This window comes from Antechinus flavipes, chromosome 6 (assembly GCF_016432865.1).
Source record: "Antechinus flavipes isolate AdamAnt ecotype Samford, QLD, Australia chromosome 6, AdamAnt_v2, whole genome shotgun sequence".
NCBI classification, from domain to species: Eukaryota; Metazoa; Chordata; class Mammalia; order Dasyuromorphia; family Dasyuridae; genus Antechinus; species Antechinus flavipes.
Window position 1 is genome coordinate 171,597,118 of NC_067403.1, and position 14,101 is coordinate 171,611,218.

Below are 14,101 nucleotides of genomic sequence, written 5' to 3' on the forward strand. Positions count from 1 at the left end.
GTGTGGATTGACCAGAAGTTAGGATGGCAAGTCACTTTTGGAGGAAAAGTTTTACTGTAAGTGTATTAGTTTTGAGATAATATTAGGGCATCCAAGAATAGACCTGTAATGATCAATCCCTCTGAGGAATCCAGATGTCTTGGAATATCAGTTAAAAACGTAAATCATGCTCAGTATATTTTACTTACCAATCCAAAAAGTACATGGATTATTTCTGGGAAAAATTTTTAGGGATGTATGCATAAATAAGTATTTTAGTTGGAGTTGTCTTGATTCCTCAATCTCTTGTCCCTCACACATCATTATAATGCATACCTTCATTCAGTTTTCCTTGTAAGTCTTTTGAATGTCTTTTCCGTATCCACCTATTGCCACAATCCTAGCTCCCATTGTTTCTCACTTTGTGCCTGGGTGACTCCCTGCCTCCTTCTTCCCCGTTAGCCCATGCAAATGGGAACTGACAGTGTAGAGACAGAAGAGAAGAGAGCCCAGGACAGCCATAGGCGATGGTCCCCACTTACGATACTGAGAAGGACCCATCTGTCAGATAGGTGAGGAATCAAAAGATGTCAGATTGTCCATAGCCCAGAGGGGGAAGGTGAGCAGGAGAAAGTAGTTACAGCACCTTCAGATAGGTGGATGATGAAGGATGAAAGGGAAGAGATGGTTGGTAATTTTGGAGAGTGCAGTTTCAGTTGAATTGAGTCAAGAATAAGAAGGTTGAGAACCTGGAGGCTGAAAGAATGCTAGTGTTAATGAAAATATGCAAATTCAGAAAAGGGGGATGAGGTTGGAGAAAACAGTGGCAACTGACGAATGCTTGTTCATTTTGTCTCAATCACTCTTTACTGCCTACAATGAGTAATTTGTATTGTATTATATTGTATTGAAAGGGGGATGTTTACTACTAAGCGCAATGGTGATCAGGTTAAGCTATGATGACTTGGAGGTAAAAATGGGAATGGAAATTTGTATATCTACTGGTTCCAGTTATATTAGGTCTCTCCTGCCCTGTGGAGTTTTCTGCTGAAAAAGTCAGTTTGGGAGGGGGAAGGTGGGGGAAGTGCTGACTAGGGTGGTAAAATTGTGTTAGCATCACGTCTTTTGATTACATACTCTTATCCTACCAATAACACATTTTTGAGGACACATCCTGATAAGATGCAACCCATGTTGCCACTTTTACATTTATTATTCACTTAAACTTGAGGTCCGACCAAGACCATTTGGCACCTTTCCTCAGTCACTATTTGTAGAACAATAGCCTAGATGAGAAAAATAGACAACAACTTAGGTAGCCCAAACACATTGATTATCCCAACTCCCTCATTTTCCGTTGTCTGGTATTTTTACTGTAAATTATCAAAATTGCTTAAATTAATGAATGTCTATTTTTCTTTCCTAGAACTGGAGAGCGTATACTTCTGCTTGGAGGATTCATAGTTGTTTTAATTGGATTCTTTATTTTGTTACCTTGGGGAAATCAGTTTCCAAAGATACAGTGGGAAGGTATTCTCTTGATTGTGAAAACTTATTTTTATCTACTTAAGCTACTTTTGTCTCAAAATAATGTGCTCTGCTTCCTTTTTAGATTTACATAATAATTCGATTCCTAATAAATCATCTGGAGAAAAGGTTATGTATTTTTGGAAGTTATCAACAGGAAATTCTAGTGAAGCTCCAACTGGCTGCCCAGTGCAGCAGTCCTGGTGTTTTTACACTCCAGTGATTCACTTGGCCCAGTTCGCCGTTGCTTCTGCGCTAATAGGGATAGGCTATCCAGCCTGCAGTGTTATGTCTTATACTTTATACTCAAAAATTTTGGGACCAAAACCTCAGGTAAGAGAATTACAGAGTTAATAGTTACCTCTTACAATTAAGAGGTCTTTTAAAACTTGTGATTTTTGCTACATTATTTCAAAATGGTCTGATTTACAAATTTCTACGATTATTTGATATTTTCAATCAAGAGAATAAACATTATTGTGGTTTTGCAAAATGTTTCTGGAAACCTCTGAGGTCAAAATCTAGTTTATTTGGCAAGCATGGTATAGCAAAAGCACCTGTGTCCAAAGGTCATTCTTTAGAGTTGATCTGGAAGGGAGCTGTGGGCCCCAGTTGTGCTAACAATGAACTTATATATTCACTTGACTGTGAAAATGCAGCCTCGTTTTTTAGTAACAGTACTACAAAGGACCACTAGATGGGAATGTTTCTCCCCGAAAGCATGGCATTTCTCCTGTGAAAGGAAAAGATAGTATTTGAAGAATAGACTAGATTGCAGAATTTAAGATAAAGTTAAGATACCATTTCATAACAAAATTTGGCAATATTTATCATCTTTTTAAAAAAAAAGTCTAGAAGGTTATGCTTTTCTTTTTCTTCTTCTCCAGCTCAATTTATAAGTAAGGAACACTTAACAGTGTTAAGTGACTTGCCCTAGGATCACATAGCTATTAAGTGTGAAGCCAGATTTGAACCCAGGAAGATAATTTTCTTTGTGGTCTGTCTTTTTTGTTTGTTTGTTTCTGTGAATTCAAATGAACTATGAATAGTAAATATTATTTAAATAAACAATAAAATGATTTATCAAACTGAAGTGACATTGTTGGACTAATTAAAGCTAGTCTTTCATTCTGATGTATAACTGAAGAATCTGTAAATTTTGTTAAACTATGTAAAAGGGAGAAAAGAAAAATAATGGGGAAGAATTTATTGACTTAATTGAGAAGATATATCTAGAAAAAGGAAGGAAGAAGAAAGAGTTGATGCTTAATTGAATCTTATACTGCTGATATTTTCATTGCCCCTCATTTTGTTAACAGAAATTAAACAGTTTTCAACCTTTTTTCTTTTTAGGGCGTCTACATGGGCTGGTTAACAGCTTCTGGAAGTGGAGCAAGGATTCTTGGACCAGTGTTTATTAGCCAAACATATATTTACCTAGGGCCTCGATGGTCATTTGGCTTAGTCTGTGGAATCATTATATTAAGTATCATACTTGTGGGAGCAGTTTATAAGAGATTGATTGCTTTTTCTGTACGACATGGGAGGGTTCAAGAGTAAGCTTAGGATAGTTAAGTTGAAAAGGTAAAGAGCTTCATATCAATATTGCTATGAGTCTGGGATATTTATTTCTAGAAAAAGAGGTGAATTTTATGAAGGCTCATGTTAATATTCTAAGTCTTATAATATGTATTAAAAACAGGCTAAATTTTGCCCCTCTTGGCAAGTTAATTCTTCTTAGATTGTATCAAACTTCCATATTTACTAGGTGAAACAGATTTATTTTACATTGTCCAAACTAATGATCAAACAGCAATATATAAAGATTAGCAACATTCTTTTTTTTTCCCTGAGGCAATTGGAGTTAAGTGACTCGCCCAGAGTCACCCAGCTGCAACATTCTTATATGCTAAAGCTGCACTTGTTTTAATAAATTAGTTTTGAATCAGGTTTATAATCATTTTGATTATATCAGTTTATTGATTTATATCAATTATAATTTATTGATTATATCAATTATTGTTGATTATATTTTTAAAAAGACCACAAAGAAAATCATCTTCCTAGGTTCAAATAATTGATTGTTTATAATCAGAGAACTAAAACAAAAGTGTAGAAACTACTGATTGTAGTGTTGGGTTAGAGAGACTAGCTCCAAATTTTCACACCACAAAAAAATTAGAAATGTATATTACTATAGGTTATATTGTTGTTCAGTTGTTTTAGTCATGTGCAACATGAATCCATTTGGGGTTTTCTTGGCAAAGATATTAGAGTATTGCCATTTTCATTCTCCAGCTTTTTCTTTAAGAAAAAAAAAAATGAGAAAACTGAAACAAACAAGGTTAAGTGACTTGCTCAGGGGCATACATGTAGTGAATGTCAGAGCCCAGAGTTGAATTCATAAAGATAAGTCTTTCTGACTCCAGTCCAGGCACTCTATCCACTGTACTACCTAGCTATACTGTAGGGTTTTTTTATGTGGGACCACTCTTGGGTCAGGATGACGTTAAGTTCATCTTAATTCAAGTCCCATCTCTGGTGCATTCTAGACCTCGGCAGGTCTCTTCACACTCAGTACCCCCAGACAACTCTTTTAAGAGTATAAACACAGAATAAGTACCATCTGCCTTAGCAAAGGAAGTTTACTTGCTGATAATTCCTTAAGTCAATAACTGGCTCCCTGCCTCTAAAAATACAAGAATGTTAAATTACAAAATTAGTACTTTATTTTTCATCGCCCAATCCCTTTTTTGAAGTCTGAACAGTGTGTAAAGTAGTAGGCTTTAGGCTAGGTACTAAGAGAGGCAGATTCTGTAAAAGCACCTGACCCTCCAGATTCTTCCTTAGTAGAGGAGATAACACAAATAATTCCACATAGAGTTAAGTGCGAGAGAGAGAGAGAGAAAATGAATCTAGAAAAAGGCTTCTATGAGGCACTCACTTTTACTTGAGTAAGATCAGAATAGCATTTGACTTCACTTAGAGAATGGTCAGGGTTTCAACTCAAGGCAGAGAAGGGGGAATTCCAAGAAAAAAAAAAAGTTTGAGAATAGTGGGGAACTCACAGAAAAGCAGGCATCTGATTGGGCCAAAGTAGAGCATCAGCATTAAGAAAAGTTCATGATGGAGCTTGCCTTCTAAACAGATTGGGGAGGGAAGGGAAAGAAAAAGAGAATTTTGAACTGGAAATAAAATATGATTGAATTTTTTAGAAAAGAAAATGAGATGAAGAATACTGAGGTTACTTTGGAACAAAGTTGTAGAAAGGTATAATTGCCAAGCTAATGAGTTTAGAATTTACCTGGTAAACAAAGGTTTGCCCAAGATTTCATTAAATGATTCTTTAATTGAAATGTACTCATAAGGGGCTGCTAGGTGGTGCAGTGGTTAGAGCATCAGCCCCAAAGTCAGGAGGACCTGAGTTCAAATGTGACCTCAGACACTTAACACTTCCTAGCTGTGTGACCCTGGGCAAGTCACTTAACCCCAATGCCTCAGCAAAAAAAAAAAAAGAAAAGTTCAATGCTCTGAGCATTTTTTTAAAAGGTGAAGAGATGTTAATATTTTAACCCTTGCATCTCTCAGTAATGGCAAAGGCAAGAGAATAGTGGTCAGGTTATTCCTTCACATCAAAATGTGAGATATTTAGGAAAAACCCTAAAAGTTCTTAGAGATTCAGACTAATAGTTTTAATTGCTCTCCTAATTTTATAGGTTTTACTATGTTTGTCCTGGATTTTACTGAATTGTACTATCTATGTAAACATTTCTACCTCTATAGTAAGGGGATATTTTAAAAGGATTGGTAGTCTAGGTTCATTGACAAAATGCAGAAATCTTCAAATGGCTTTTCTAAACCAGTTTTCTTCTATAAGCTCTGATTGTTTTTACTTCTAACTGTGATACTATAATTTATACTTAAATTGCACTAAATTTAACTTTATTTCTTGTAGTTAATTCTCTCATCTTTTAAGTGAAGTTGTTAATCTTGGTTTAATTTGCAATTTTACTCAGGGAGCTGTTTTCACTATCCATTGTGCTTCCCACATCAGAATTTCCCTTCAGTTAGGTAGATAGACCAAGTTGTGGTGACTCAGTTGGATTCACTCACCAATTCCTTCTGGCATATTTATTATGCTATAGTCCTCATCTTGGGCAGTGACTAATTCTAGAAGAAAAATTTGCCCCTTAGTGCTTAAAGGTGGTCATAAAGAACAAGGAGGCTTCAGGAAGAACAATTAGTATAAATGTAATGATTAAACTAGACCTTAGCTATGACACAAGTATATCTATTATAGGGTTTGAAAAACATACAGTCCTGCATTGAAGGGCATCAGTTATTCAGAGCCTTACTGGAGCAAATGCCTTCAGTAGCCACTTACTAATTATTTACTATGTATCTCAAACTGATACCAAAAAGCATAGTCTTGATCCTCAAAAAATTTACATTCTACTGAGTATATTCTCACCAGTTGTAAAAGGGTAAAATGGAGTTTTTTTTGAAGTAAAAAAAAAAATTTGAAATACCTTGTGAATTTCAAACTAAAAGTCATGCATAAGTTCATTAGTTATTTACCAAAAGAAAGTAAGTGGCTTTGAGTTGGCCTTTTCTGGTACATGTCTTGTTTTACTCTTCATTATTAGATATGTATGATTCTTCATAACTCCATTTTGGATTTTCCTGGCAAAGATTGTAATGGTTTGCCATTTCTTTCTCCCATTCATTTTATGGTTGTGCAAATAGAGTGAAATGATCACTCGGCTAATAAATGTCTGAGGTCAGATTTGAATCAGATCTTCTTGTCACCAGGCCTGGAGGTTTATCTACTGAGCCACATAGCTATCAGTTTAAGATTAAGGGTGAAGATTGAATTTGTTATTTTCATACTATTTGTAACATAGGGACAGACAACATCTATGACCACTTTTTATAATCTAAGGAACACTAACTTATGAAGTGTTTTGTTTGTTTTTTATCTTACTCACTGGCAGTATAAAAGCTTCTGATTAACACTGAGAGAAAAGGAAATGTCAAAGCCTTTAATATAGTAGGCCATTCTGGAGAATCACATGATTTTCTTTGGCCAAGGAAGTAGTTGACAAACCTGACAAGTCTCAAGGGGAACACATTCAGGACAAGTTTTTAAAAAGATGGTAGAAGTTTATGGTGTTAAAAACTATTTCCAAAATTAGATTAAATTACTTGAAAGAAAAGAATATTGTGGACTATTTTGTGATTTAATGTCTTAAGTTATGAATTCTCAGTATGTGTAGTTTGTACATATGTATGTATTTTATATGCAGTGATTTTTTTAAAAGTCAGTGATGCCTCTTGTAAGATATATTTATAATGTACTTATTACAGAGCACCCTGGGCAGATATTTGTGTTCTGTTCATTCAAGGTGTTTTTGAGCATCTCTTGAGTTTTTTAATTTGCTCTGAGGAGCTGATGAAGATTAGTGAGCAGAGGAGTGATATTTGCATTATGACAACAGAATGGATTGGCAATAGATAATCACGGTTGAATGAAGAGTGAAAGGACATATATGAGTAAAAGCCATCAGAACTCTGGCTAATAAGGAATTCTGAAGACTGGCAATGAATGTTTCAGTCCTCTGAAGGGAGGATGCAAACTGTAGGTGCGGTATCCCTCCTGCTGTTGATTTGTATTGTCTAACTGTACTGTTCAATAAGGGAAGGTCATTGAGAAATGACAACAATATAAAAATATCAATAAAACTTTTTTTTTTTTTACAAAAGACTACATTTTTAATTCTATTTGCTTGTTGTTTAAGTTACTTAACCTTTTCTGAGCTTCACTTTCCTCATCTCTAAAATGGAAATGGTAACATTTTTGCTAAACCTTATTTCACAGAAAGTAAGGTCTTTATCCATTTCAGATCATGTAGAAATGTGAACAATTAATAGGCACTCATTTTCACCTGTTACCTCTCCTGGTACTTGGCAGTTGTGTGCCTTATCCCCTCCTCTCCACAGTCCCATGTTTTGTTTTCCCATCCCACTGTGCCCTCTGTAACTCTCTGCTTCATAACTGACAGATTCTCTTAATCTTATTTAATCTCCCACTTTTTCTATCTTCTGGCACAAAAAGCTGGAAACATGTAAAAAGATTCCCAGCCAAGTATCTCTGCTCATTCTGAGTTATCCTTATGTCATTGAATCAGAAAGAGACAGCATATTATCATCGCCACTTTTTATTTTTAAGGAACTATTTCTCAGTGAGCTATCGTATCTCCTTTCCCATTTGGCCAGTTTTCCTTCTTAAAGCATTCTTTTCATTAGCTTTTTGTATTTTTGCAACACTCTCATTTCAGTTTTTTTCCCCTACCCTCTCTTATTTGATTTTCCAAATCACTTTTGAGTTCTTCCATGCTGAGACGAGTTTGTTTTTTTCTTGAAGGCTTTGTTATCTTCTGAATGTGTTTTTTTTTTTTTTAAATTTTATTTTATTTAATAATAACTTTGTATTGACAGAATCCATGCCAGGATAATTTTTACACGACATTATCCCTTGCAATCACTTATGTTTCGTTTTTCCCCTCCCTCCCTCCTCCCTCCCCCCTCCCAGGATGGCAAGCAGCCCTATATATGTTAAATATGTTGCAGTATATCCTAGATACAATACATATTTGCAGAACCAAACAGTTCTCTTGTTGCACAGGGAGAATTGGATTCAGAAGGTAAAAATAACTCGGGAAGAAAATCAAAAATGCAAATAGTTCACATTCATTTCCCAGTATTCCTTCTTTGGGTGTAGCTGTTTCTGTCCATCATTTCTCCAATGAAACTCAGTTAAGTCTCTTTGTCAGAGAAATCCACTTCCATTCTGAATGTGTTTTGATCTGCCCTGACACCATAGTAACTTTCTGTGGTCAGAATCTTTTTCAGTTGTTTGCTCATTTTCCCAACCTGTCATGTGGCTTTTTAACTCTTTATCTAGGGTGGATGGTGTGATGTCCCAAGCTTCAAGGATTCTGTGCAGCTGTTTTCAGAGATCTTTTTTTTTTTTCTTAAATTAAAGCTTTTTACTTACAAAACATAGGCATGGGTAATTTTTCAATGTTGACCCTTGCAAAAAAATTTCCCCTCCTTCCCTCCACCCCCTTTTATAGATGGCAGGTAATCCAAGACATGTTAAATGTTAAATCCAATATCTGTATACATATTTATACAGTTATCTTGCTGCACAAGAAAAATCAGCTCAAGAAGAGGAAAAAAAAACTGGGAAAGAAAACAGAACAAGCAAACAACAGAGAGAGTGAGAATGCTATGTTATGGTTCACACTCAGTTCCCACAGTCCTCTCTCTGGGTGTAGATGGTTCTTTTCATCACTGAACAATAGGAACTGGTGTGAATCATCTCATTGATGAAGAGAGCCACGTCCATCAGAATTGATCGTCATATAGTCTTGTTGTTGTGTATGATGATCTGATTCTGCTCATTTCACTTAGCATCAAACTAAGACTCTCCAGGCCTCTCTGTATTCATCCTGCTGGTCATTTCTTACAGAACAATAATATTCCATAACATTCATATACCACAATTTATCCAACCATTCTCCAATTGATGGGCATCCATTCATTTTCTAGTTTCTAGCCACTACAAACAGGGCTGCTACAAACATTGGTGCACATATAGGTCCCTTTCCCTTCTTTAAGATCTCTTTGGAATATAAGCCCAGTAGTAACACTACTGGGTTAAAAGGGATGCACAGTTTGATAACATTTTGAGCATAGTTCCAAATCGCTCTCCAGAATGGCTAGATCAATTCACAACTCTACCAATAATGTATCAGTGTCCCAGTTTTCCCACATCCCCTCCAACATTGGTCATTATCTTTTCCTGCTGTCTTAGCCAATCTGAGAGGTGTGTAAGTGATACCTCAGAGTTGACTTAATTTGCATTTCTCTGATCAATAGTGATTTGTTGGACCTTTTCATATGACTAGAAATAGTTTTAATTTCATCTGAAAATTGTCTTCATATCCTTTGATCATTTATCAATTGGAGAATGGCTTGATTTTTTATAAATTAGAGTCAATTCTCTATATATTTTGGAAATGAGGCCTTCATCAGAACACTTGTATGTAAAAATGTTTTCCCAGTTTGTTTCCCTTCCAATCTTGTCTGCATTAGTTTTGTTTGTACAAAAACTTTTTAACTTGATATAATCAAAATTATCTATTTGGTGTTCAATAATGAGTTCCAGTTCTTTGGTCACAAATTCCTTCATTCTCCACACAGAGATCTTTCGAGGGATCTGTGAGTTTGCAGTTCTTCCAAGGTATGATCCAAGGAGAAGTGTGTTTGAGCACTCTCTTCTGCTCTGGAATTGTGAGGAGGGTCCCGATTCCATTGTAGCTTTAAGTTCTAGTGTGCTAAAGCAAGGGAATCCTTCCTCAGAGCTAGGAACTTCTGACCAGTTAGCCCCCCTTGACGTCTACGGGCTGAGAACTCATGCTGCTGCAGCACGCTGCCATCCCCACTAGTGCCCCTGCAGTGGCTCTCAAGGCCGGTTCTGGGTCAGCTGGTTTCCTAAGTCCCATTCACCCTAGTGAGACAAACCTTTCCTGCAATCTAACAAGATGTCTTCAGTGTTTCTGGGCTGAGAGGTCTGGAAATGGCCAGTTCTGCTGTGTTGATTCAGAGGCCCCAAGGCCTGGGGTTGGCCTGTACTGGATTTCCACCTTTGTGCAACTGACCTTTTTTTTTCCTGTTGAACTAAATTGTGCTCCATCTTTTTGTGGGTTCTGATGCTGTAAAATTTAAGACTATCCCTTTGGATTTGGGGGGCTACTCTACATAAGGCTAGAGTCCTTCCAGGAACAATCCCACTTCTGAACTGGGAAGAATTATCAAAATTGGAGAGGCCAGACTCTCCTAGCTTCTATCTGGAAGTGATAGACCTCCCAATGGAGATCTTGACAAGATTCAAGGAAGAGAATCTTCTCCCAGTACTGCTCCAGAGGTTGCCATCTTTTCGGAAAGAGCCAAGGAGACAAACCTGAGGAAAGAACACAGCAAGATTCATCCAAACCAGACAAATAATAGAACTAGAATTGGGACCCAGATCCAGACTCTGAAGAGAGGCTTCTTATTCCAGCGCTCTGCCTGGATTAGAAAAGGCATTGATAACCAACCCTATTTCCATTCTTTCCTGCCTTGGAAAAGACAGTGTGAAAGTTGGGTAATGAGTTTCAGATGGAGAAAAATAACAGAAAATGTCGGTCTCAGACTATGTCTGTCATTCGCTTTTCAGAAATCTGACTCCCAAAATGGGAAATTGAAGGAGTTAAAATTTTTTTTTTCCCATGTGTACACAGGCCATGGAAGCAGCACATGGAGAGAAGTGTCTTAAGAAAGCCAGAATGATAGCACTTTAAAAAGGACTAAAATGGTTTTGTTTTGTTTTACTTTTTTTCAATTTGAAGAATGCAGCAGAAAAGCTGCATTTGGTCTGTTCCTTTCTAGCTTCCTCTGATGCCAGGGAGCCTACAGTATGCTGAGTTCCATTTTAATGTTTGAGAATTGCAAAGTTTCTGTGGCCCTCGCTACCCAGCGGATTGGTCCACTAGGTTAAATAGTTCATTATAGTTAATCAAAGTGGGTTTTATATGCAATGAATACTTTATTAACTCGTTTAAATATTAAAATGTACTTGAAAAAAATCCATGCAATATAACCTCAATCTCTGGTACTTTTGCCAAGCACAGTGCCATTATTTACCAATGAAAGCAGACACATTTATATTCATACTCCCCTTGAAACTGGACAGGATGGGGAAGAAAGACATTGTATTAGCACATTTATCTCCAAAGTGACATGAGACAAGTGAGGGAAATAGGATCCTAGATTCAAACTTAGAAAGGACCTTAGAGTTCTTTTAGTTCAATTCCTTTACTGTAAAAATAGGGAAAATTTCCTGAAGTCTTACATCTAATAAATAGCAGATTTGAAATTTCAAAACAAAACAAAAACAATACAAACTGTTCTTTTGCCACCATCATTCTGAAGCTTCTTCTAGTAATACTGTCTGTTTGAGTCTTTGTCATAGTCACTTCTTGGACTCGACACCTTCCTGCTGAACTTCTTACCTTCTTTTTGGAGACTTCAATGTCTCTGAGGCCTGCTGACCCCAACTCCCCTGACCTGCATCATCATCTCCCTCAGCCATTATCAGGGATGCTCATGAAAATTTTCACCCTTACCCTAAGGGTGCTACCTCTCTGATCTTGATATGAAGTTCTGAAATTCTGCTCCAAGAGCATCCTCTCTTACCTTTGCCTCAGTCCTCTCAATCTTAGACTTTGTCCTCATCTCAACCTTCAGTCCACACTCCCTTCCCACTCACATTTCACCCAACAGTTGACAGATATAAGTGTACACTTCCCTCTTCCCTCACCCCCAGCTAAGAGCCCTAGAAAAGAGAAAAGGCCCCGAGGCAAAAATGTTTGTGGCAGCTTTTTGTAGTGGTGAGAAACAAACTGAGTGGATGCCCATCATTTGGACAATGGCTGAATAAATTATGGTATATGAATGTTACGGAATATTATTGTTTTTATAAGAAATGAGTAGATTGATTTCAGAAAAATCTCATATGAACTAATTTGGGTGAAGTGAGCAGAACCAAGAGAATATTGTACATAGTAACAAGATTGTGATGATTAATTGTGATGGACTGACTTTTTAACAATGAAGTGATTCAAGGCAATTCAAGTAGACTTGGGATAGAAAGGGCCATCCACATCCAGAGAGAAAATGAGAGAACTATGGATGTGGATCAAAGCATAATATTTTCACTTTTTTTTTCTTTTTCATGTTTTTTTTTTCCATTTTGAGTTGATTTTCCCCACACAATATGACAAATGCAGAAATATGTCTAGAATTGCGCTTGTTTAACCTTGATCAAATTGCTTGCTGTCTTAGGGGAGGAGGAGGTGGGGGAAGGAGAAAAAATTGGAACACAAGGTTTAACAAAGGTGAATGTTGAAAACTGCATGTGTTTGGAAAAACAAAATACTATATTAAAGTTGAGTAAACAAACAAACAAAAAAGAATATTGCCTCATTTTATAGAAAATAGGCTCTTTATCAAAATCTCCCTCTTCTCTCTTCATCTGTCATTCAGGTGCTCTTTCACCCATCTGTCTCATATCTTCTCCAAACTGAAAACTTAACCCAGCCCCAATATCATCCTATATCTTTTAGCTAAAATATTTTCAAAAAACCTTCAACATAAGATACCTCCACATTCCCTCTTCTCTCTTCACCCTTCATCATGCCAATGAAATTGCTCTCTCCAAAATCGCGAATGATCCCTTAATTGGCAAATCCAATGGTCTTTTTTCAGTCCTCATTCTCTCTGGTTTTGTTCACTACTGACCTTGATTTCTCTTCTCTTTCCCTTGCTTTTCCTACCTTTTTGACTGCTCCTCTTTCTCCTTTGCTGGATACCCCTCCAGATAACAATAGGGGTCCCTTGTGGTTTGTCCAGTCTCTTCTTCTGTAGAACTTGATGTCATCAGCTTGCATAAATGTAATTACCATGACCTCCACACTTTCCCATTTCCAAATGCCTTTCAAACATCTCCAACTGGCTGTCCAGTGGACGTCTTAAGCTCATTATGTCCAAAGTGGAACTCATTATCTTTCCCCCTAAACCTCCCTTCCCTCTTAAGGCAGCATCATCTCTCCAGTCCCTCAGGAGAACAACCTAGGAGTCTTCCTGGACTCCTCATCTCTCACCCTATTTCACCTCAGTAGCTTCCCTTTCTTCTGATCTTGCTCAGGTCCCATCATGTCACCCTGTTATTAAACTCCCTTGGCTCCCTATAGCCCTTAGGAGCAAATAAATTGGCATTTAAAAAATAACCTGCCCCCTTTTCCTTATTCTTGTACCTTATTCTCCAACATGTTCTCTGATCCAAAGATCCTCATTTTTTGGCTCTGGACTTTTTTTCTGGCTGTCTCCCATGCCAGGAACACTATCCCTCATTTTCATCTGGCTTCCTTCAAATTCTACCTTAAATCCAACTTATAGGATTTATCTTTTTTTTTACCTTATTAAAATTTTTAAATAGTATTTTACTTTTTTAATCACATATAATTGCTTGTTTTCAGTATTCATTTTTGTAAGATTTTGACTTCTAAACTTTTTTTCTCCCTTACTTCCCTCCTCCCCAAGGTAGCAAGCAATCCAATGTTATACATGTACAATCATTTTAAATCTTTTTCCACATTAGTTATGATGTTGTGGAAGAAAAATTAGAACAAAAAGGAAAACCACGAGAAAGAAAAAGCAAACTAATGAAAATAGTATACTTTTATCCACATCTAGTCTACATAGTTCTCTCTGGATGCATATGGCATTTTTTATCCCAAATCTATTGGAATTGTCTTGAATCACTGAATCGCTGATTCTCAGATGGATTATCCAACCCGAACCTCTGTTGATCTACACTCTCATATTTTCTACCGCCTAACAGACATCTTGAACTACATGTCTTATAGACATCTCAAACTCAATATGCTCCAAACAGCAGTTATCCACTATCCCTATTCCCCCCCCCCCC

General features: G+C 36.8%; 1 protein-coding gene across 1 annotated transcript in view; it reads left to right on the forward strand.

Annotated features, from left to right (window-relative positions):
* MFSD8 (major facilitator superfamily domain containing 8) overlaps positions 1-7,273 on the forward strand; it is a 33,785-nt gene extending 26,512 nt beyond the window's left edge. Inside the window, exons 10-12 of the mRNA XM_051964425.1 lie at positions 1,406-1,509; positions 1,592-1,839; positions 2,860-7,273. Of these exons, the coding sequence (XP_051820385.1) occupies positions 1,406-1,509; positions 1,592-1,839; positions 2,860-3,066 (559 nt within the window). The 3' untranslated portion in view covers positions 3,067-7,273. The remainder of the gene's footprint in view (positions 1-1,405; positions 1,510-1,591; positions 1,840-2,859) is intronic.
* The last annotated feature ends 6,828 nt before the right edge of the window (positions 7,274-14,101 follow it).